We start from the raw sequence: 21358 nt of genomic DNA on the forward strand, positions 1-21358 counted from the left end.
ATGAGGGTGATTTTAGGGAGAAAAATATGTTTCAATGAATGTTAAATTCCAGTTTGTTGTTGGAGGTCTATATCTACCAAGACTCATTTTCTGGGTAGTTCTTTGCTATTATGCGATATTAATGTAAAATTTAATTGAATTCTTAAAGAGCACCCTAAGTTTGTTTCTGAAGCTTATCTCAGTACTCTGTCTTTGAATGAAGATCAGATGCCTCACAACCTGCAAGCAGGACTGGGGAAAGACATAATTTAAGGGCCTGTCTGCAACCTGGATGGACAGACCTTTTTAATCAGGTACTCTTAACTAGCTCATGCACTGTGAAATTGAAGAGAAATTGACTCTTAGATTAATTCCCACTTCCTGCAGCCATGAAATTAAAATATGCTTGCTCCTTGGAAGAAAAGTTATGACCAACCTAGAGAGCATATTAAAAAGCAGAGACGTTACTTTGCCAGCAAAGGTCCATCTAGCCAAGGCTATGGTTTTTCCAGTAGTCATGTATGGATGTGAGAGTTGGACTGTGAAGAAAGCTGAGCGCCAAAGAATTGATGCTTTTGAACTGTGATGTTGGAGAAGACTCTTGAGAGTCCCTTGGACTGCAAGGAGATCCAGCCAGTCCATCCTAAAGGAAATCAGTCCTGGGTGTTTATTGGAAGGACTGATGTTGAAGCTGAAACTCCAATACTTTGGCCACCTGATGCAAAGAACTGACTCATTAGAAAGACCCTGATGCTGGGAAAGATTGAAGGCAGGAGGAGAAGGGGACGACAGAGGATGAGGTGGTTGGATGGCATCACCGACTCAATGGACATGGGTTTGAGTAAACTCTGGGAGTTGGCGATGGACAGGGAGGCCTGGTGTGCTGTAGTCCATGGGGTCACAAAGAGTTGGACACAGTTGAGTGACTGAACTGAACTGAATGGCCCCTACACTGGACTAATCTATAGGGAGGACTGCTGACCTGAATTCGCCTTAAAACTATGCTCAAATAGAGGAAACTGCACTATACTAGGACAACAAGATGACATCAGAAGTAGACAGATTGCCCAAGATTCTTGACATGACTTGTATGATCATTTATAATGTTTTATTGATTTCTTGGACCATTGCATATGAATAAAATGTTTTTCTATCATAGGCATGTTCCTATGCTAATTTTAGAAATCAAACCAATTGTTGGGTTTGTGGCCAATTACCTGTGTCTAGTTCTGTGTTATTTTGGTGAATTTCTATACTCAAAGGCTTTAATTGATTGGCCCTAAGTCGTGAGATCTCTAGTTTTGCCTGTTTATGTCTGTGTACACATTATACATATGCAACAACTCTACCTTTGAAAAGTATTATCAAAACTGAATTTATAAAAGGCTCTATTCGATTGAAAAGTAAATGCTCACAAATTAAATGCAAAGAAACCTGCCTAAATGAATTTCATGTTCTCATGAACTCAGAAATTCTCAAAATTAACTTGATACCTGGTATTAATGTTTAAGTTTGTGGATCCAATTTATATAGTCATCTTTAAAGTCATCAAAATAGGTATACTACTTTACTGTACCTAGATTTAATAAATAAGACCTTATATCTGTTGCAAGAAAAATAACTTGCTTTGATAAAACTTTACATGTAAATGAGATAAAAGATTTGGGCTAAACCATTAAATAATTGCAGTTTAGAAATGTCTGCTTAAGATGATCTTTCCAGGTACTTTGTAACCTTAAGTTCTAGAGTTATGTTAATTTAAGTGATGGAAGTTTATTAAATAACTAGAAGATACTGAAACATCAATTACTAAACAGAGAAATTAACATATTTAGGAATATAAATGAAACTATTTGGTGTTAGCCTGAGATGTTCTTCTCTCTAAGAAAGCAAGTGTTTAAAGAAATTATCACTTATACTTGTGCTTACCAACCTATAGAATGCAAATGTAAAAGAGAGTTCATAATTGCTTATTTCTTAGCTTTCATTAAAAATTAGGGTCTTAAGAGTTGAAGATTCTAATTTAAACATATAATTAAAGCTAGTGGAATAACAGACATTTCAGTGTACAGTAAGAGACTGAAAGTGTATATTTTCAGTAAAGAAGGTATAAGAAATGAAAGGTTATTTTAGTGAGAAAAAAGAATGATCTGATTGATTTTATTTGGATGGAAAATGAGAGACAGGCTGGATATAGAAAGTGATGAGGAAGTATACAGAGTGAAGTAAGCCAGAAAGAAAAACACCAATACAGTATACTAATGCATATATATGGAATTTGAAAGATGGTAACGATAACCCTATATGCGAGACAGAATAAGAGACACAGATGCATAGAACAGTCTTATGGACTCTGAGGGAGAAGGTGAGGGTGGGACCTTCTGAGAGAATAGCATTGAAACATGCTGCAATTCATGGGGTCGCAGAGTCGGACACGACTGAGCGACTGAACTGAACTGAACTGATATATATTATCATATGTGAAACAGAACACCATTCCAGGTTCGATGCATGAGACAAATGCTCAGGGCTGGGGCAATGAGATGACTGGGAGGGATGGGATGGGGAGGGAGGTGGGAGGGTGGTTCAGGATGGGGAACACATGTAAACCCATGGCTGATTCATGTCAGTGTATGGCAAAAACCACCACAATATTGTAAAATAATTAGCCCCCAACTAAAATAAATAAATTTATTTAAAAAATTATAACAAATATTTGTGTACAATGCGTAACAAATGCAACAGTAATATAGAACAAATTAAAACCAAGCAATGCCATATTAAACTTTCAGGAATGAAATAAACTGAATAAATTTACATGACGGACTGCTACACTGACAAAACTTCTGTTTAGAACCAACTTAAAAAAAAAAAAGAAAGTGATGAGGAGGAAAAAGTTTCATACATGGTCAGGATTAACTAAATTTAGATTGATATTAACTAAGTTAATGGATTTTGTTAAGTAAGCTAATGCAAGACTGCAATTTGATTTCTCTGTGTTAGAAGTGCTCCTCTTTGATAAGATATTGTGTGAATTTCTGTGCCCTTGAATGATTCGCTTTTGTTTTCTTTTAAACATTTTGTGGCTTTGGTTTAAAAAGTATTCTTTCAGTGACCTATGACCCTGTTTTGTTTTAAAACCTTTTTGATATTCCTAACAAACTTCCCAAGTATCAAAATCTAACTAAAGCTATTTTAACCTCCAGCTGACTCTGGGATGCTTCGGAGAAACATCTCTGAGACATCTCAGAGAGGAATGTGTAAGTTTATTTGGTATTTTAAATTCATAAACATTGCCAAATGATTGGAGGTGTACTCTAGGGTATAGTGTATGGATAAATGTCATTAATATAGATATTTCAGAATTTACATAAAATCCCTAACATTTGATATATGTTATCCTAATTCTAGTTGTTAACATAAAATGTTATTTATTGCTGTTATTTAGTTGCTAAGTCATGTTCAACTCTTTGCCACCCTTTGGACTGAAGCACATTAGACTCCTTTGTCCTCCACTATCTCCCAGAGTTTGCTCGAATTCATGTCCATTGAGTCAGTGATGCTATCTATTCATCTCATCCTCTGCCACTCCCTTCTCCTTTTGCCTTCAGTCTTTCCCAACATCAGGATCTTTTCCAGTGAGTTGGCTCTTCCCACCAGGTGGCCAAAGTATTGAAGCTTTAGCTTCAACATCAGTGCTTCCAATGAATATTCAGGGTTGATGTCGTTTAGCAGTGACTGGTTTGATCGCCTTGCAGCTTAAGGGACTCTCAGGAGTTTTCTCCAGCACCACAATTTGAAAGCACTAATTCCTCAGTGCTCAGCCTTCTTTATGGTCCAACTCTCACATCCACACATGACTTTTGGAAAAACCATAGCCTTGACTATACATTCATTTGTCAGCAAAGTGAAGTCTTTGCTTTTTAATACACTGTCTAGGTTTATCATAGCTTTCCTCCCAAGCAGCAAACATCTTTTAATTTCATGGCTGCAGTCACCATCTGCAGTGATTTTGGAACCCAAGAAAATAAATCTGTCACTATTTCCACTTTTTTCCCTTTCTAATTGCTATGAAGTGATGGGACTGGATGCCATGATCTTAGTTTTTTTTAATGTTGAGTTTTAAGCCAGCTTTTTCACTCTTTGCTATATGTTACGGAAATATCCAAATTTCCTGCTCATCAAATCTCTAACCATGCTATTTTAAGTTTTATCCTTTGTAGACAATTATTTTATACTGATACTTTTACAAAAGTGAAGATTTTCAAGAAGACTCATAAAAAGAACTTTCTAAGCAAATATGTTTCTGATAGCCTCTAGAAAATACCACTGAACTGACAAAAATACCACTGACAAAATTCTGATGGAAAACTTGATTACTTCATCTAGATCAACACGATCAACATGCAACTGAATGAACTGATGAATATGATTTATAACTTTATGACTTTGGAAAATATACTAGCCTGAACCTTTGTTTTTCAGAAAAACCTTTTCTCTTATGCTATGGCTTACAACAAATTGATAAAGTATGCCTTTGTAAACAAAGATGAAAAGTTTATCTTTTTCTCTCTACCTGATTCTGCCAGAATTTGGCTTCTCCAACTGGCTTCCCAATGGATTTGATGGTTTACTGCAACTGGATTACAGTTAGTCATTCTAGTCATTGTTTTAACTTGTTCTTTGTTTTCAAATTGTTTATGCTTTTGTCTCCCTGCTACACTATGACTTTGCCAATGTTACTAGCTACATTACTTATATCCTGCCTATTTTATAAAATTATTGTCTCTTACAGTACCCAGTATGTAAGCAGGATAATAATGATAACTAGGAGACTTGAAGCAGTTGATTAGATATGTAGTTCCGTATGAGATCAATGATTGTAACAGTGTAACTCTAGATATGGGAAGAAGCAACAAAAACGAATATTTGCCTGGACCACAAGGGACTAATAAGGACAGGTAGCCCAGAGAATTTTGAATACTGTTTTATGGACTAAACCAGTAACAGAGCATTGAGTGCCTTATCAATGAAATCTTCACCAGATTTGGGAATGAGCATTCCTAGCACCATGGGACAAAATTGTCATGAAATGCTCCCCAAACTATGGTCAAATTTATGACCCAGAAGAGGATCTTCCAACTGGAAATTGGCACTCATCATCTACCTTTACAAATATTAAATCATGGTCACTACAGCTACCAACCATGAATATCCCCTGAGAGGATTTCTGGGTGGAGATCAGGAATGAGGCCTTCTGTGCTCTCGAAAAACTGGTAGAACAGGCCTTCAGAAAGATACTTTTAAGAGAAGATTTTATGGGCTCTGGTTCTTACATCTTCTCGTACCTAGAGAAATACTAACATCAATGACAGTGATGGCTGCTTTGGCTATTAAGGGGAAAATTACTATTAAAAGTCCAAATAGAGCGTTGTTCAGATATCTAAGGAAATAAATAGGTGACACTATGGTGTGATTTCAGACAAGTCCTTGTATTGTTAAGAACCTGAGTTTTCCGAGCTGTGTCAGACTTGGAATGTCATCAGACTTGGAATGTCATTCTCAAAGCAATGTCTGCTAGCAGCTGTGACTACAATCTTACCTTTGAAAGGCCTCCCTATGTAAATCTTATGTGTTTAGATGATGAAGTTGCTTTAGGTCATATGTTAGCAAAAAGAAAAAACACATATGTAGTGACCAATAGCCACATTAAAGGTTAAAACCTACTTGGATAAACCTAGAAAACTGGCTACATCTCCTCAAAGTGTTAAGTCTAGATTAGGAATCAGGCCTATTTTCCTAAAAAGGAATAAGATCTATTTTGTCTATTAATATCTAGCTGTCACTCCTCCAACTACTGAATCCAAATGTCTCCACTTGTTTGTACAGGACAACCCAAGCACTGACTCTATTGTGACAACAATTAAAATTGTTATCAAATATAATTTGGTTATTACTCCTTCTTTGACCCCTAACTAGTTGCAATAATTCTTTTACTGATCATTGGCCTTTGTCTTTTTTTAAACCACTTATTAAGTTTTGTCTCCTCCAGACTACAACAGATTAATTCAAGATAACAATGATGCAGACATTACAGCCACTCCTCAGAACAGATTCTGCAGGAATAACTACAAAACTCAGCCTGCAGCCCCTTAATGAACAGGGCAAGAATTCCATGACCCCACCTAGGTAGGGTCTATGAATCATGTGCCAGCCTGAAGAAGCTACAGAAGACAGACATTATCCTTCATCCTCCCAATAAAGATTTCTTGGGATGCATGTCTTTACAGGGAAATTTGAAGTAGGAGATAGATGAGCCCCTGGGCCCAGGAGGTGGTGATCATCAAACCGAGCAAAACTAAGGTTCTGTCCTCAGCCAAGCAAGAATGATACCTATTTCCCTTCCTGCATTGATATGGAGGGAATAAACTAACAGAGGGAATTTGTTGCAGTGAAATAGAAAAAAAAGAGGAATGACTTTTTCTTTTGTTTCTTTCCCTTTCCTGAGAACAAAGAAGATATAGAGAACAGTGAGCAGGCCTGATTACTTCTTGTTTTTACTTTAGCTCTTACTAATCTGTAGTCTGTAACTAAGTTTGCTTTTCTCAAAACCAACCTGCTACTATATAAACCACTTCAAGCCTATCACCTATCACCTATCACCTCCCTAACTCTGCACGAGTTATATCCTGTACCTATTACCCTTTAACTCTATGCTAATTACATCCTCTACCTGGTGCTTACCTTTACCTCAGCTTTCCCTTGTAGTTTTCTTTCTCTTTTCATTTCAGAAAGAAAGCCATACATTGTACAATACACCAGAGGAAAACAAACCCAATTACTGGGTTACTTGATGCCAGCTATGACTTTTGAAACAAAACAAGGAGAATGCAAGACTTTCATTACTTTGAGCCTGTCATTTACTCTAAGACCATGAGACCCAGGCTATATGAAGTCTTTCAGTTCTCATAGGAGCCGGGGCACAGTTCTTGATGCGCTAGCCTACTGTGTTCTCTCCCCTACTGGTTGAAGATTTAGGTCATCTTTCTATTTCTTCCAAATTCTGTCTCTGTATGTTTTATTCAACTTTAGTGGCAGAGAAAACTGAGGTTTTGGTGGCAACAACACTACGGTTGGATGAACCAAAAGGCAACCTCCCATCAGTCCCCAACATTAAAGGGTACCAGTCAAGTACATTCCATATATATAGGTAGACATGTATGTTCCATGGGCTTCCCTGGTGGCTCAGGGATACAGAATCTGCCTGCTAGTGCAGGAGATGTAGGTTCAATCCCTGGGTAGAGAAGATCCCCTGGAGAAGGATGGCTACTCACTTCAGTATTCTTGCCTGGAGAATTCTGTGAACAGAAGAACCTGGCAGGCTACAGGCCGTGGGATGGCAAAAGAGTCAGATATGACTTAGCAAGTAAACAACAAAATATGTTCCATATATATGTATATGTATAAACACATACATCTTTTAAGACTGCAAAAAAAACTTACTTATGGGATTCTAATGGAAACAAAAGTTGAAGATATAATAATTGACACAAATAAAATGAAAATTTATATAAACTGGTATATTTAAATGGATTTATATAAGATGGTTACATCTCTTCTGCCTAATTATAACGTAGGATAAATATTATGAATCTCATTGGGGAATGCTTCCCCTGCCTGGTATTATAAGAGAGGGCATATAAATCTGCCCCTTAACAACATTAATTAAACATACCAAAAGAAACCCAACAGTGTTACCTGAACCCATACAATATGAAATTAAAATTGAAAGCTCATATTCAGGGGCTAATAAAGATAATATTAGTGATTTTTGCTCTGGGCTTAAGCGGGTCTTTGTTGAATGTCTTGTGCTAACTTTTGAAGGCATGATAAAATGAACCCTAACGTTGTAGCAAATAGAACCCTTTATTTGCAGTTTAGTTGAAAATTTTCTCACTGACATAAAAAAAGTCAAAAAAAATATAGTTGGGTAAATCATTCTTTTAATGTCATTTAGGTGGCAGACCAGTTCTTAGGAGGAAATAAAACAACTATCTTCGTCTTTGTCTTGCAAATCTCTGTAAATCAGAAACGCAAATACAGCACACAATAACCAGAGACTGAGCCAAACTAGCTCAATCAGGTAAAACCTGAAACTGAAGGAAATAAAAGGAGGAGAAATTCTTTTAAAACTTAAACTACTGGAAAGGCTCCATCACCCAAAGTCTAATTCTCACCTTCCTTAGGATCTATCAAGAACAAATATAAATCTTAAAAGTCTTATCGCAAATAGTAAAGCCTTAATTATCTGAGCAGGTGAATTTAACTATTGCAGCTATTGTTTATAAACTTGTAAGTTTATCTTGTTACCTGATTCATAACATTTTAATTTTTTAACATGAAACCATAGGATATCTAGTTTTTCTCTTTATATGTCTGTATACATTAAACATATAATAATTTCTGCTTAATGATATACCCAATTGAAGCAGAATTCCAGAGAATAGCAAGGAGAGATAAGAAAGCCTTCTTAAGTGAATAATGCAGGGAAATAGAGGAAAATAGTAGAATGGGAAAGACTAGAGATCTCTTTAAGAAAACTGGAGATACCAAGGAAATATTTCATACAAAGATGGACACAAAAAAGGACAAAAGCGGCAAGGACCTAGCAGAAGCAGAAGAGATTAAGAAGAGATGGCAACAATACATAGAACATCTGTATGAAAAAGCTCTTAATGGCCCAGATAACCATGATGGTGTGGTCACTCACGTAGAGCCAGACATCCTGGAGTTCTCAGTGAAGTCAAGTGGGCTTTAAGAAGCATTACTACGAATAAGTTAATGAAAGTGATGGAATTCCAGCTGAACTATTTCAAATCCTAAAAGACGATGCCGTTAAAGTACTGCACTCAATATGCCAGCAAATGTGGAAAACGCAGCAGTGGCCACAGGGCTTGGGAAAGTCAGTTTTCATTCCAGTTCCAAAGAAGGGCAATGCTGAGGAATGTTCAAATTACCATACAATTGCACTCATTTCACATACAAGCAAGATTATGCTCAAAATCCTTCAAGCTAGGGTTCAGCAGTATGTGAAATGGGAACTTCCAGAGGTACAAGCTGGGTTTAGAAAAGGCAGAGGAACCAGAGATCAAATTGCCAACATCCGCTGGATCATAGAAAAAGCAGGGGAATTCCAAAAAACGTCTACTTCTGCTTCGTTGACTACACTAAACCCTTTGACTGTGTGAATCACAACAAACTATGGAATATTCATAAAGAATGAGGCAGAAATATTCATAATGTGGAGGCAGACCACATTACCTGCCTCCTGAGGAACCTGTATGAGGACAAGAAGCAACAGTTAGAACGGGATGTAGAACAACAGACTGGTCCCAAATTGGGAAAGGAGTGCATCAAGGCTGTATATTGTCACCCTGCTTATTTAACTTATGTGCAGAGTACATCATATGAAATGCTGGGCTGGGTGACTCACCAGCTGGAATCAAGATTGCCTGTAGAAATATCAACAACCTCAGATATGCAGATGCTACCACTTTAATGGCAGAAAGTGAAGAAGAACTAAGGAGCCTCTTGATGAAGGTGAAAGAGGAGAGTAAAAAGCTGGCTTAAAACTTAACAGTTAAAAATGCAGACCATGGCACCCAGTCCTACCACTTCAAGGCAAATAGAAAGGGAAAAAGTGGAAACAGTGTCAGATTTCACATTCTTGACCTCCAAAATCAATGTGGACCATGACTGCAGCCACAAAATTAAAAGACACTAGGTCCTTGGAAGAAAAACTATGACAAACCTAGACAGCATATTAAAAAGCAGAAATATTACTTTGCCAAAAAACGTTCCATATAGTCAAAGCTATGATTTTACCAGTTGTCATGTACAGATATGAAAGTTGGACCAGAAGGAAGGCTGAGCACTGAAGAATTGATGCTTTCCAACTGTAATACTAGAGAAGACTCTTGAGAGTCCCTTGTACAGCAAGGAGATTAAACCAGTCTATCCTAAAGAAAATTAGCCCTGAATATTTATTGGAAGAATCGGTGCTGAAGCTCCAATACTTTGGCCATCTGATGTGAAGAACTGACTCATTGGAAAAGACCCTGATGTTGGGAAAGATTGGGGACAAAAGGAGAAGGGATGACAGAGAATGAGATGGTTGGATGGTGTCACCAATTGAATGGACATGAGTTTGAGCAAACTCCAGGAGAAAGACCGGAAAGCCTGACTTGCTGCAGTTCATGCAGTTGCAGAGAGTCAAATATGACTTAGCAACAGAAAAACAATACCAAATGGAACATTGGTCACAGGACAAGAGAAAGTTGATATTTAATACATGCAAACTAGATTTATAAGAAAACTTCCAAGATTGAGAGGTATTCAAAGGCAAAAGAAACACAACTTTAACAAATTAAATATCAGTGAAAACACAAGCAGCAAGTTAACGTTTTTTGCTATGACCAAGTTCTCCCTCAAACATAAAACACACAAATGAAGCTTAATGTGAGGGTGGTGTCTTTGGGACATGCAGGATATGGGACGTGACATGTAATTTTGGAGAGGGTATAAAAGAAAATGATTTGGTTTTTCTGAGCTGTAACACAGTTGACTCTAGAACAATGCAGGGATTAGAGGCACCAACCCTTGAAAATCCACAGTATTATTTATAGGCTGCCCTTTATTCCTCCATATTTGTGGATTCAACCAATTGCTGACCGTGTAGAACTATATTATTTACTATTGTAAAAAAATCTGGGTATAAATAGACTCATGCAATTCAAACTCCTGTCGTTCAAGAGTCAGCTGTACATAATATCCAAATACTTGGCTTCTGGTAAAGAGTATGTGCATCTCCACAGATGGGAAGGATGTTGGATGGCATTTGGAAACAGGTTTGCTGACTCAATTAGAAGTATTTTATAGTTTATATTTGTGAGGGGAGAGGGGAAGGATATAATGTTTCACCTTGCTGCTGTTGCACCTGATGTAGAAGGCATCCAAGAGGATGCTGTGACAGAATAATGGTGTGTCATGGGTTATTAGAGATTGCAGATGAGGAACTTTTCATGCAGTTCCATTCCTTTCCTTTTCCCTCTCTCCTTGCAACAATACTCCACAGGGTAACTTTTATTAATATTCTTTTTATCAGGTGGGAAAATTGAGGCCCAGAGAGGTTAAGTATCTTGCCCATATTCACATAGCTAGTAAGTGTAGAACCACTGTTGGAGCCTTTCCTACACTGACCTCTATTATCAAAAGTCAGGTGTAAGGTTATTGAAAGACATTCATATGTGGAAGACATGAAATGCACTCCACAGAGAGTCCCAAATATTAAACGGGCAGTTCACACATTAACACTCACACTGAGGTTTATGTCACATGACTGTCATTAAAGCATCTTTTCATCCCTGGGTTTCCTTATCCATAGAGCCTCATATTTCTCCTTCCAAAAGTTGGGAACATAGCTTCTAAAGGTGGCAAATCAGTTTCTAAAGTAAGTCAGTTTCCCAGTCTGTCCTCAAGGTCTATGACTTTCTCAGGCCACTCTGCTGAAATTTTCCTGTGTCTGTGATGGTATTTTAATATGGTATAGTCTAGGTGTTCAACAAATACTGTAGATATAGGACTTGAAGGGCTGGATGGAGGACAGATTTTGCTGGTCCTGCCTCAGAAAAGACAAGTAAAGCAGAGAGTTCACTACCTCTTGCTAGCAAGGATATTGAAGAAAAAGCCACTGGGATGGCAATACTTGGGCCACAAAAGGGTCCATGAAATATCTCAGAGTTTTCAGTATGCCTTTATAGATTGGAGCTAAAGGAGAAAGGATAAACACCAAGGTAGAAAGGATAAACACCTCTCTCAACCGAAGGTATTCTACTGGGGTATAATACCTGTTGGGGACAGGGTGTGGGATGGGAATCCAGTGGGGACCAGTCAAGTGAAGTCTGGAAGAGACAGGTGAATTAGAACATGTAGCTATCCTTGAACAGGGGTTTGAAACCAAAAGTTTTCTATTTTGTAGCAAAACATCATGGTAGACATAAATTTGGTCTGATTTTTCTTTTGCTTCAAGGCATAGGATCATAGGTGTGCTTTGAAGTCTGTCTGATGTCTGGTTTTCAGATTTTGGTTGGTGTGTGCAGAAGTACAGTCATATGAACCACTATATACACACTTTAATACGTTCCTATTCTGTGCCAGGTAACAGGAAACCAGAAAAAGCATTCCTGTTTTCATGGTGCTTGCTATTTAGTGGGTGGGAGGGTGTAGGAAAGATCAACCAGTTATAGAGAGTTGCATAAACGATATACGAATATCCTGCATGAATGACAGGAATAAACAAGAAGGACACCTCACTAGACTGCAGATTAAGGTCAGCTTCTTAGTAGAGGTAGCACCTGAACTAAGTCTAAGAAGATAAAGTCAAGAGGTAGTACACCAGCCCTATAGCAGGGGGATCTGGGTAAGGTAATGGTAATAGGGTAATACTCAGTTCTGGGCATTATTTAAACTCTCAGTTAAAAGGACCACTGGGCTTCCCTGGTGGTTCAACTGGTAAAGAATCTGCCTGCAATGTGGGAAACCTGGGTTCGATCCCTGCGTTGGGAAGATCCCCTGGAAAAGGGAAAGGCTACCCACTCCAGTATTCTGGCCTGGAGAATTCCATGGATTGTATAGTCCATGGGGTCACAGAGTTGGACACAACTGAGTGACTTTGACTTGAGCAGACGGGAATAGCAAGTAGAGACTAATGAGGATGGAAAGATGAAGGAACTAGGGACAGTTAACCAAAATAGAGAAGCTTCAGGATGGATCTATCAGAGAGATGGCCACATGGAAGAGGTATTATATTAGTAAGAGCAGCTCCAAATCAGGGTCATTATTCCTTCAACAAAAGGAATGATTTAATAATGATTCAAAATGGAATGAATTTAACAAATGAGACAACTTGAGTAAAATATTTAAGCAGAATTGATCTTCTTACAATGATGCTGTCTAGAAGGTTGTGGGGTTGAATTATTATTTGAGTGAAAATTTGTCAAAAGGGCGCTAACATCCTCTCTGAAACAGTAGGACCCTTATATCACTTTCCTTAGACTATATAGAATTCAAAAGCCACCTTGAGCAGGAGTGTACAGGCAGATGTCTAAGGCACATGAATGCAAATTGCATGGGTCTCCAAGTTACTAGGGAGTGGTGAGTATGAGGATGATGCTAACAGAAATTGTTTCTAATAGTCTATCCAAAGTGGAAATAAAATCCTCATTGGTATAGAGGCTTAGATGAGACAGTGTATTGGAGAGCGTGCATCATAAGGTATCATTATAAATTGTATTAATATAAAATCCTCTTTCTAGTTTCCAGGTGATACACATTAATAAACCATTATGATAATCCCCAATCCAATGCTCTTGAAGTTTATTTTAAAAAACCCAAACTTCACATTGTTTTCTCTGTACTTTGCTGTTTATTTCCTCTTCCCCTCCTCTTCCTTTTCTTTATTTTACTCTAAGACTTTCCCACATTCCCCAGGGTGGACCTTTCCTTTGTCTGCAAACTCCCTCTGCATGGCACTAATTGCACTGGGTCATGATGGTGTTCGTAACTTTGTTGATAGTTGGAGATTGAGAGCAGAAGGGCAAAGGCAATATTTCACTGCATTAGCGTCTGGTACATAGTAAGTGCTCAATAAAGCTTTGCTGAATGCACAAATGGATGAAGAAGAGGCCATTTCCCTCATTGCATCTAACTTTATCCCTCCCCCCCCACGCCACATCATACTATGCTGACACTGTCTCTAATAGCTCACCAATGTTCTCTAATTGCCAAAACTAATGTCATCATCCTTGGATTCTAATGATGCTATAATTAATATAACCCATCATGATTCATCGCTCTTAATTTTTGTCACTCCACATATCCTGATTATTCTACTAACTCTCTGTTTCTTATTTTTTTCCCTTCTAATACCTGGTAGAACATTTCCACGAATCTTTGGCTTCTTTTCTGGAAACACGTATATAGGTAAAAGAGATATTCTCTACTTTCAAATTTCCAATAAGCCATCTGTTTAGAAAATTCCTAAATATAGATTTTGTTTCCCTAGGTTCTTATTCTCTAGCCCCACCTCTCAAATTGCTTGTTGGGCATTTCAAACTAATCATTATATTTTCACATAAAATCCAACAAAAACTATACTCATTTTCTTTGGACCAACTCCTCCATTCATTCCTTGATTCACTTGTGAATTCACTCAAATTGAGTCAGCCTGTCATTCTCCCCAAATACTTCGCAACTTTTTATTTCCATATTGCTCTTGTATAGTTTGTTTTACCTAGAATATCACCTTTCTTTATCATCTTCTTTAAAAATCTTATCCAATCTTCAAGGCCCAAATCAGTTACCACCTTTTGAAGCCTTCCTTGATCATCACTGCTAGATTACCTGCTGCTCCTTCACTCCTATAGAATTTGTACAATACTTATGAAACCTATCATATAACACCTTATGTTATAGTTACCTTTAAATCATTATGTATCATAAGTCCTTTGCTGGAAAGCATGAGGCCCTGATTCAGAAACCATGTACCTGGTGGCACCATCCCTTGATGGACTGGAGATCTTGGTCCAGTTTAACAGTGAGTGTTTCTCCCTCATGATCCTTATTCTACTATTTTCTAATTGAACAACAGTAATAGTAGTCAAGTCTTGTGGTCCTATGATGTGCTTTCACATTGAAACTTACTCTTTATTTTCCTCCAGTTGAACCCATATATGTTTCTAAAAGCCAACCCCCCACCCCACCAAAACAAGGGCTTTGACCATTCAGGACCCTGGGGGCTCCTATGAGTTGGGAGAGGATGAGGCAAGGGCAGTGGGGCAACTCCAGGGTAGGTGGGCAGTAGACCTCTCCAGGAAAGGTCCTGCAGCCAAACTGATTCATCCAAGATGTAAAAAACTCAAGAAGATCTGTATCAACCCTTATATTCAAGATTCATGATTTGAAAAGACAGGGTCATTTACCATGGATGAGCTTCTAGTGAATGACCATTCTCAGCAACACCTGGGTGCTTAGTCTTGGACTGTAAGATCTATCTAAATTAGTGGAAAGGATCTTGGGCTCTAAGACTTGCCTCTGGATGTGATGGAGAAGGACTGCCCTGAGATATACAATGGGATCCAAGTCTGTCAACAAGGTGAGGTTCAAGGACGGACTGCAGGTCTAGCAGAGACTTGGGAAGCAGGCTATTTAGACTTGTAGCTGAGTGTGACTGGGACAGTGTGGGATGGATACCAGGGAATCAGTAAGCAGAGTTTTTTCATTTATGCATGTCTTTGTTCCTCTTTTAATCTCTCAGAGAATTCGTTCCCTCTTTTACCTTCAAATGAGGGACTATTTTTTGGTCCTGAACAAATTTCATATTGTCCAGAGACCATCATCATTTGGATGTTTTCTTTCACTCAAATACAATATATCTATTTAGACCCAGTCTGAGAAGTAAGCAGCAATTACCTTTCATTCTCTGAAATTATAACAGCCCCTGCCAGGTAAAGAAACAGTGTTATCAGACCATCACTTTTCTGAGCCTCTGGCTGCTGTGAGCTAGGTTACAAGTCAGGTTCCCATTTGGTTCTATTGCCCCTCCTATGGGGCTTAAGGATTGGCTCCCCCCTCCTCTCTTCTTAGATGCTGCTCCACAGAACTGGAACCAGTCATCATTACTGGCTCCTGAAAAATGAAAGTGTCACCTCTCAGTGTCCTCCAACTTCTAATTTCATGAAACATCACACACATACCTTTTAGTTTTTAAAATACGAAGGAATTTTAAAATTTTGTTTTGAGTGGGAGAAATTACAGTTTTAAAAAGAAAAATCCTTGGTATTTGTTGGAGTTTAATTAGTAAACCTAATATTATTTAGTATATTTGTCTCTGCAACCTCAAAGAATTCTAGATAGCCATTGCCTTCAGTAAATGGGTATTCCTTCTGAAGGGAATCTCATTATCTCTCTCTGTCTCTCTCCCTTCACTCTATGGAAAGTTTACAGGAAAGATTCAAATTAGATTTACAATCTGCAGCTGAAGTCTTTTTCTCTGCCTACACTTTGTTTCTAGAAGGAAATTTGGCAAAGTTTACCAAGACAGTTTGACCCAGCTATTCAATTTTAAGGAGTTTATTCTATGAAAAGAATAAGCTATGCTCTCAGATTTCTGTCAAGGATATTAATTTCACAGTTACTTGTAATCATTAAAAATGGAAACAATATACATCTAAAAATAGAGGAATGATTAAATAAATGATTATAGCCATGCAATATAATGCATCCTTTAAAAATCTTATTTTGAAAACTATTTCATGATTTGGAAAATGAAACAAAACAGAACACACAAAAAAACAACTGTTGAAACTGTTTTTATTACGATCCAAAATGTATATTAAATATGAGTGACTCTATGTGGCATAAGTAGCACAGAAAAAGTAAGTATAAGGTAGCATTCCAGACTTTTATCTAGTTTTCTGTAGTGGAATGGTAGGTTTTTACATTTTTTAAAATGGAGTTCTTGGAAATACAGCCTTGAGGCCTTATTCCTAACTCTACCTTGAACATAGTTATAAACCCTGAGCATGCCATTGATAATGTTCTTCCAAATGTTTATATAGGAGCATGTATTATTTTATTTGTTCATTCATTTAATCAATAAGCATATAGTGACTGTTAAGTACCAAGCACTCTTCTTCATTCTGAGGAGATAAAATAAACAAAACAGAAAAGACACATTCCTTGCTCTGCCCAGGGTTTAGAATCCTTTAAAATTAAGAAGAAGCATTCTTTAAAATTTCATTTCATTTGGCCCAGTAATTTTATTTCTGGGAATCTACCCTAAGGAAACAATCAAGAAAACAAAATAAAACTATCACACAGAATTAGTAGATTCTCAACAGTAGGGAGATGGTTAAAGTAATAATAGCATATTCATATAATGGAATAATATTAATAGGAAGCCACTACCATTATGTTACTGAAGAGTTTTAATAACATGAGAAAATATTATTAATGTTTTCCATTAATATCAATGGAAAAAAATAACCTACCAAATTACCCAGAATCTTACTTCAATAATGTAGTGAAAAAGTCATAAAAAGAGAAATTCAAATGTTAACAGGTGTTACTTTTGCATGGTGGAGTAGTGGGTGATTTGTATTTTTGTGTCTATGTTCTTCATGAATGAGGTTTAATTTTACAATCAGGAAAACCATGTTGCTTTTATTTTTTAAGATAATTCAAATATTATCTGTTAAAAATTCAAGGAGCATACAGAAAGGTAATTTAACATTTCCTCCAAGTCTGCATTGCCATGACGGAGTAAGGAAGAGATCAATCATATGGAGAGAGCTGGAGGCCTCTTCCTTTCTAAAACATTCTAGGGAAAGAATAGATGACCATGCCTGTCGGGGAGCTAGATTCATTGGAGGGCCTAAGGGGATTAATTCACTCTGCTTATGAGGCTGAGCACGGAAAAATAGAAGGAGCATTGGAGAACCTAGAGACACAGACTTGAGGCAGCATCCCTAACTCTACTTAAACTCTAACCCTGAGCATGCCGTTGATAACCTGCATATCAGACATAGTGGCATTTGTTGTTGTCATTTCCCTCAGCTCTGATACCAGAGATCTTCTGATTTTACTGAGGGTGTCACAGAGGGCCAGGGTCCTGCGTGTGGGTTGCCTAGAGACAAACAGTGGAGCCTGAGATGTCAGAGTCAAGGCAGCCAAAATCTGGCTCCTTTCACAACCCACTGTGAAGACTTTGACCCTGAATCCTATCCCTCACCTTCTAAGCGCAAAGAGAAAGAGAAGTGCTATGGAACATGTCATTTCTGTATAAGCCAAAGCAGAAGAGCTGTCTGTGGGGGCTCCATCAGCTACTGAATGCTTGGGCTCACACTGACTGTCAGGTCTCCCTTGAGCTCACAAGCATCCAATGAAGTAAAAATATCAACTTTCCCTCTAAGTTAGGGATAATCAAGATAGCATGTGTAAAGCTGAAATGGCATCAGGCTTCACTGCACATAAAATCAGTTATACATCATGCTGTGAGTTTTCAAAATTTAAGGGGGCTGAGAAGTTAAAGGAGCGAGTCACTGCAGAAAGACTTAAAGGTGTACCTGACATCCAGCAAAACAAATATCTAAAAACCAGAGTAACATAAGAGAGAAATTCTCAAAAAAATTCATTTCAGTACCACTTTGAGTAATTGGTTTCTCTTCTACATCTAAAATATAAATTGATTCACCACAATTTATTTTATATATTATATATTAAGCACATAAGAGTTGCATAAAGGGAACTTAAAAATTGGCATTTGGATATCACTGCAAAAGAAACATAGTTTTCTCTGATTTAAAAAGAGATTTGGCTATAGAACCCGCTCAGATCAATTGCAAATTTTATGCAAAAGAGTTCAGTAATTTTGGGAAAAAATTTTTGAAGCTTTTCTCTTACCTTCTTCTTTGGGTTTCTCATATTTATTTATCTCAGCAAGGCCATTAGAAGGACCCATTTCAAAATCACAGTGGCAGGTGTTTTAAACATACCTCCACATCCTAGGTAAACATTTAACACTTGTGAACCCATAGATATACACATTAGAGACCTAGGGCACTCACAAAAAGTCAATACAAATAGAGCTATGTTCTAATAATTAGTTTTCCATCATGCCACCTTAGGACCCACTGGAAAATGCCAACATTTTCACTATTTTAATCAGCTTCTGGAACCCTAGCCTGTTGGATGCAGAAAAGAGCTCTCAATTGCCTTTGATTGCCTTTGCCAAGCATGTTTCTCTGTGGATACAGACAGTCTAAAAACATTGACCTTACATGGCAAGAGAAATTTTGAAAAACTCCTGGATCCCTATAATGTGGAGTTCCTTAAGAACAACATTCCTGAATGAGAACTCCTAGCAGCATAGACAGAGCTTAATTAGAATTCTGCATTTTGTGATTCTAATAGAATGCTCTTAACATCCAAATAATATTAGAGAGGTATGATGGGAGCAGAAAGCCCCTGAATCTTCAGGAAAAAGTGAAAATGAGGAATTTTGCCTACGTGTACTCAAAACTGGAAAGCACAAAAAAGGCTGCCCAGCAGAAGAGCAGACCTGCAAGGATTCACAGTAGCCCAGCCAGGGGCCAGACCCTTGGCTACACCCTGGGTATCCTCTTTAGGCTGTAAAGGCAGAAGAGAGAAAGAAGCAAAGCAGGAGTTGAAAGGAAAAATGTCAGGGAGATGAGTGGAGAAGGGGAAAAAAAGAGTTAAATGAAGAATAAAGGGAGGGGGGGTGTTTCCAGGTGGCTCAGTGGTAAAGAATCCACCTGCCAATGCAGGAGATGCAGGAGATGCAAGTTCAATCCCTATGTGGGAAAGATGCACTGGAGAAGAGAATGGCAACCCACTTCAGTATTCTTGCCTGGAAAATCCCATGGACAGAGGGGCCTGGCGGGCTACAATCCATGGGGTTGCAAAGAGTCAGACACAACTGAGTGATTGTACACACATATGTACATGTAATGGAAAGGAGACAGGTGACCAGTGAAAAGGAGTAGAAAAGGAAAGAGAGATAGAAAAGAAAAGCATCAGATTAGATTAAAATCCCCCATCAACAACTGACTCGGCTAGCTCTCAGTACAAATCCAGGGGTACAAGTGGTCAATCTCCACCTTGAACCATGCACTATTCAACCCTGAAGCTCCATAGCAATGCTATCTTCCTTTAAAGATACTTTTTCCCTTTTTCCACAAAGGTCAAGCTCACCTATCGAAGGCCACAGCCGTCATGGAGTAAATACTGGCAAAGACAGCAGCAATGGGGAAGAAGTTGTGGAATTTGCAGTAGAACAGGCCATAGTACCACTCGTTGTGGACTGCGTAGGTGAAGTTCACCACTGTATTGAATGCAGCCATGGAGGCCTCTGCGAAGGCCAGGTTCACCAGGAAGTAGTTAGTAACTGTCCTCATTCTCTTGTGGGCCAAGATGATCCACATAACCACCACGTTGCCCACCACAGAGGTCACCACAATGACTGTGTAGGCAGCTGCCCAAAGGACAATTTGCCAGGCCGGCTGCACAAACTGGTTAGGCTCCGAGATGTTGGTGGAGATGTTTTGGAAGAGGTCTGAGTCCACTGGGAGGACGTTATCCATTCTTCTGCTAAGCAGTTAAGCCCTCCTCTCTATACACACGCAGACCCTTTTGCAGCAGGGTCCTGAGCCAGCGCCTGAGGTCAAAAAGTCCTGTTTAATCTAGACGGGAGGGTTCACAGGCTCTGGACAGAACCCTTTCCTTACAAGCATAAGACTTGACGCTCAGATAAAATCTTCTAGATGTGCTGTATATCCTTGGCTTTGAATTCCTCCACTTTTAAGCTTCAGGAAGGACTTGAGTTCTGTAATCTGCAAACAGCGTCTCTCCCGCGTTGAGCTCGAACAGAGAAAGAAATTCCACGGGTCACGGTTCCAGCAAGCAGGAGACACCCCCACACACACACACCTTTCTGCACCTGCTACTGCTTGCAAGTGCTGTTTTTCCTGCCTGCAGCGAGAAAGGCAAAGCCCTATGCTGTGTGAGGACTTGGGGGGGGGGGGGCGAGGATAAGGCTGGGAGGTATTAGTCACAGCACGACCTGTAAAAGTCAGAGTCTATGGCCGGAATTCTGGGGCCCTGGGTCCAGCTGGAGATTTTTTCCTCTGCTTTCATTACCGCCGCCGCCGCTGCCGCCGCCGCCGCCTGCAGCTTTGCAGGCGCCTCTTGGCTCAAGTCCCGCTCAGCTTGGGAGTTAGCAGAACCTTGGCAGGCTGCGCCCGAGGTCTTTATAACAGGCTGTAGTGACGTCACCGAGAAGGGGCAGTACCTGGTCTGCGTACTCGCCAGCCCTCTTGCACAGGGCCGCAGCTGCACTATCTGTTGACAACCGGCTTACTGCACCATCGCAGCCACCAAGCCTTTTGCTGCTACCTGCTGTGGGAGTCTGCAAACCATGCGTGTTCCCAACACAGTCCTGGAGGGGGCGCTAGCTAGGTCGTCTTGGAGTAACTGCGCCAGATGGGGTCCGCAGCTGGAAGCACAGATGAACCAAAGGGGAAAAGAAGGATTTGGGAAGGAGCTGCAGGGATAGACATCCAACATCCAAAGAGGGCAGGAATGCTGCCGTAACTCTGCAGAGGCCCCTGCCTCTGGCGGTTGGAGTTGGCGATGTGTGGGGGTAACGTGCCGATGCTGCGCTCCCCACCTCCCTCCAGCCCGAAACACTCCCCAAATACTTAGCTCCTTTCCCTAGTAGACCGAATCCCTGGGAGGCAGTGAT

The 21358-nt window shown here is 39.1% G+C and overlaps 1 protein-coding gene across 1 annotated transcript in view; it reads right to left on the reverse strand.

Annotated features, from left to right (window-relative positions):
* The window catches only part of TACR1 (tachykinin receptor 1), a 147120-nt gene extending 126279 nt beyond the window's left edge, over positions 1–20841 (reverse strand). Inside the window, exon 1 of the mRNA XM_081595867.1 lies at positions 19810–20841. Within this exon, the coding sequence (XP_081451993.1) occupies positions 19810–20198 (389 nt within the window). The 5' untranslated portion in view covers positions 20199–20841. The remainder of the gene's footprint in view (positions 1–19809) is intronic.
* Positions 20842–21358: the final 517 nt, after the last annotated feature.

This window comes from Giraffa tippelskirchi, chromosome 4 (assembly GCF_054371585.1).
Source record: "Giraffa tippelskirchi isolate mGirTip1 chromosome 4, T2T-mGirTip1v1.2.pri, whole genome shotgun sequence".
Classification (NCBI taxonomy): domain Eukaryota; kingdom Metazoa; phylum Chordata; class Mammalia; order Artiodactyla; family Giraffidae; genus Giraffa; species Giraffa tippelskirchi.